The sequence below is a fragment of the Neophocaena asiaeorientalis genome, unplaced genomic scaffold (genome assembly GCF_003031525.2).
Source record: "Neophocaena asiaeorientalis asiaeorientalis breed wild unplaced genomic scaffold, Neophocaena_asiaeorientalis_V1.1 scaffold275, whole genome shotgun sequence".
In the NCBI taxonomy this organism is placed as follows: Eukaryota; Metazoa; Chordata; class Mammalia; order Artiodactyla; family Phocoenidae; genus Neophocaena; species Neophocaena asiaeorientalis.
Genome location: NW_020173679.1, coordinates 10,010,773 through 10,013,953, shown reverse-complemented (window position 1 = coordinate 10,013,953; position 3,181 = coordinate 10,010,773). Strand labels below are relative to the sequence as shown.

The 3,181-nt window shown below is 54.5% G+C and overlaps 1 protein-coding gene across 4 annotated transcripts in view; it reads left to right on the top strand.

Annotated features, from left to right (window-relative positions):
• The window catches only part of PARK7 (Parkinsonism associated deglycase), a 15,979-nt gene extending 13,342 nt beyond the window's left edge, over positions 1-2,637 (top strand). For all 4 annotated transcript variants that reach the window (XM_024749933.1, XM_024749931.1, XM_024749932.1 and 1 more), the window contains exon 7: positions 2,268-2,637. In XM_024749933.1, the coding sequence (XP_024605701.1) occupies positions 2,268-2,428 (161 nt within the window). In that variant the 3' untranslated portion in view covers positions 2,429-2,637. The remainder of the gene's footprint in view (positions 1-2,267) is intronic.
• Positions 2,638-3,181: the final 544 nt, after the last annotated feature.

Sequence of the window (3,181 nt, the reverse complement as noted above, 5' to 3'; positions counted from 1 at the left end):
GACTGGCAGGAGGTCTGCACTGAGCATGGGGGAGGGGAGGGGTTCAGAGGCGGTGTGTGCCTGGCTCTCCCTGCGGGGACTGGGCGTGGCAGGATCTCACAGAGGACCCTCTGTCCTTCGTGTCCCACGTCACTGAGTGGTGCCACCACCCGCCCACCCAGTTGCCCAGGACAGGCGACTGGGAGTCATCCTTGATGTCTCTCCACATCGAGTCTTTCCCCAAGGCCTGGGCATTTTATCTCCAAGGTACATCTCAGACCTTCATTTCCTCTCCGTTGCCGCTGTCCCATCCATGTCACCGTTTGCTCCCACCTGGATGCGGCTTCTTTTCCGTCTCCCCTCTGGTTCCTTCTGGTCCAGTCTCTGTGCGCAGGCCAGGCCCCGGGGTTTGTGCACCGTGACATGGAGTTCAGGGTCACCTCAAGGTGCTGGAGAAAGTTGGCAAAGGCTTCTCCTGGGGGAACTGGGTGTGCTCTGATTTGCGCTTTGGAAAGGTTCCCCCTTTGGTGGTGCTGAGTGTGGAGGGAAGGGCAGCCAGAAGGGAGGCTGGACGCAGAGGTCCCGCGATAAGGCAGCAGGCGGAGGAACATTCATTCATTCTTTCATTTACCTGGTCCTCGGGGGCACCTCCTTGGTGCCATTAATACCCTGGGCCAGACGGGCAGGTGAAGGCTCAGCGTTTTACAGAATAGACAGTAAACAGGAGATGTATTGTTTCCTCGGCGCTGGGAGGGCGCTGTGATGGAGTGACCTGAGGGACCTGGTTTAGAGAGGGCTCACAGGTGCCCTCTCCGAGGGCTTGGAGCTCATGCTGAAATTGAAAGAGCAAGTTGCTGAGAAAAGCTTCCTGGGCAGAGGGAGCAGCCCAGGCCCCCCGTGGGGCCGGCAGCAGCTCCCGGCACGAGAGGGCAGTGGGGCAGGCTGCATGGGGCGGTGGTGCTGCGCGCGCGCGCGTGGAGGGAGGGTCTGCTGACGCCTGCCTGGCGTGGAGGGTGAGAGCTGTGGGGGCTGGTGCGGGGCATCCCAGCTTTGTGCCCTGAGGCTTGCCCGGAGGTAGTGTCGTTTACTTCCTGGGAATATAGGAGAAGCACATTTCTTACCACATTTGCAAAAATACAGCCAGCTGGGGCCACAGAGGAGAATAACCCCTGACGAGTGAGTGGTCCCTCCTCTGCGCCTCCCTCCGCTCCCGATCCCTTATGTGTAGCTTGTGCTTGTTTGATTTTGAGGCAGCAGAGTGCGTGTGTGTGCGTTACCTAGGTGGTCTGTATCACAGGTAGTTTCTACCTTCAACACCAGTTCACCCTCATCCCCCTTTCCTCCAGCATTTTGTAGAGAAGGAAAAGTAATTTTCCCTCTACCCTTCTGAGTTCTTAGTTGAGACCCCTGAAAAAAAAAAACAGATTGACCAGAGAAAAACAAGTTTAACATGTATACATGGGAGATACCCAGGGAAAAGGGAGTAACTCCCTGAGATGGTTTAGAATTCTGGCTTAAATACCATCTTAATAGAGAAAGGAGACGGGGAGGTAGGCCTCTCAGGGGAGCGTAATTGGCTTTTAGGAAAGTTGAAGGGACCCTTCGAAGAGTAGATGGGAGGAATAGTAGTTGTGACAAAGTTTGTCTGGGTGTGGTGTCAACTTCTAGTTTTCTCTCCTGGTTGATGAGACTCCCGGGAGGGGATTTCTGAGTTCCTTCCGGATGATCTGTCTTTAGGCAGGAAAGGAGATTCCGAAGAAGCCACTCCCTCTCCCTGCCTGTGCTGTTTTTCAAGTGCTTTTAGCTCAAAATAATCAGTAAAGCAAAGCAGCCTATTTTGGGGTGGCATTTCCTGAACTCCTGCAGTCATACTTTCGAGTGCGTATTCTCTCCCCCTCACTTCACAGAATTGACACTTGCGTGTGTTGTGGAATAGAAACGTGAATGCTTAGCATTCACTCTGGCATCCCCCTCACACGTACGATGGCTGCTGCAGCTGCGTTGAAGTCACATGTGTTCACACACTTCATCTCAGCGGCTGGCGGCGCCTCCTGCTCTGTGCTGTGCGTGGCAGCCTCGGTATCTTCCCGCTGTGCGCCGAGAGCTGGGAGTGCCGGAGGGTCGCGAGTGACTGGCCACCTCGTTGTCCTGGGGGTTTTTGCTTGTTCTTGTTTTGATTTTCTTGAGACCAGTAGTAGTGCTGCAAGGGAATGGGACTGCTGAGTGGCGTTCCTTGCTGTCCAGCGTAGCCCACTGGGACATAACCCTTTTTTGTTTTTATTTCGAAGATCATTACAGCTACTCAGAGAACCGCGTGGAAAGGGACGGCCTGATCGTCACCAGCCGGGGGCCGGGAACCAGCTTCGAGTTTGCCCTGGCGATTGTCGAGGCGCTGGCCGGCAAGGAGGTGGCCGAACAAGTGAAGGCCCCGCTGGTTCTTAAAGATTAGAGCAGAGAGGTTTGGTGATGGGTAATCCATCCTCACCGTGTTCGCTTTAAACAAAAGAAGTGGGATTACTGTGCAGAGACGCCGTCATCACCATCCCCCCTCGAGTGTGGCTGTGACGTGACGGCTGCACAGAGATTCCTCAACCTGCACTTGTGTCCCCACATTTCTGAACCTTGATTGCAGAATAAATGGGGCATTTAGCAAAACTACTGATGGCTCCCTCTTTCACTTCTGGTCTCTGTTTTCTCGTGTGAAACCAAGTGATTGTCAGCTTCGTTTGCAGCTCTTAACTATTGATACAGCCGCTGAAATAAATGAGTAGGAAACGCATTTTACACAGCAGGGAGGAAAAGCATAAAACAGAGATTGAAAAGGCTTGTGACTTCTCTCCCGTCCATTAACTGTATCTCTAATGTGCGACTAAAAGATACCAACGAAGTTGGCTGCACTGGTGAATTTTTGTAAGCTAATCCCTCGTCTCCCATTGCAGAGAAGAGTCCTGAGGTGGAATTGAAAACTTCCCAAGGCTGGCCTAGCCTGCCCTCCCTTCCTTGGGTAACAGTACCTGGCTGTTTCACCCCACGAGCCGCCCGGCTCCCGTGTGCAGTGGGTGGGATGCACACCAGGGCTGGGCACACAGCCCAGGCCCAGCCAGTCAAAGCCTGACGCACCCTGACCCAGGTGGGACCGTCAGCCAGTGGGGTTCAGTGCCGGGGCCTGCGCCCTGCCCGCTGGGGTTCTCTGCTGGGTGGT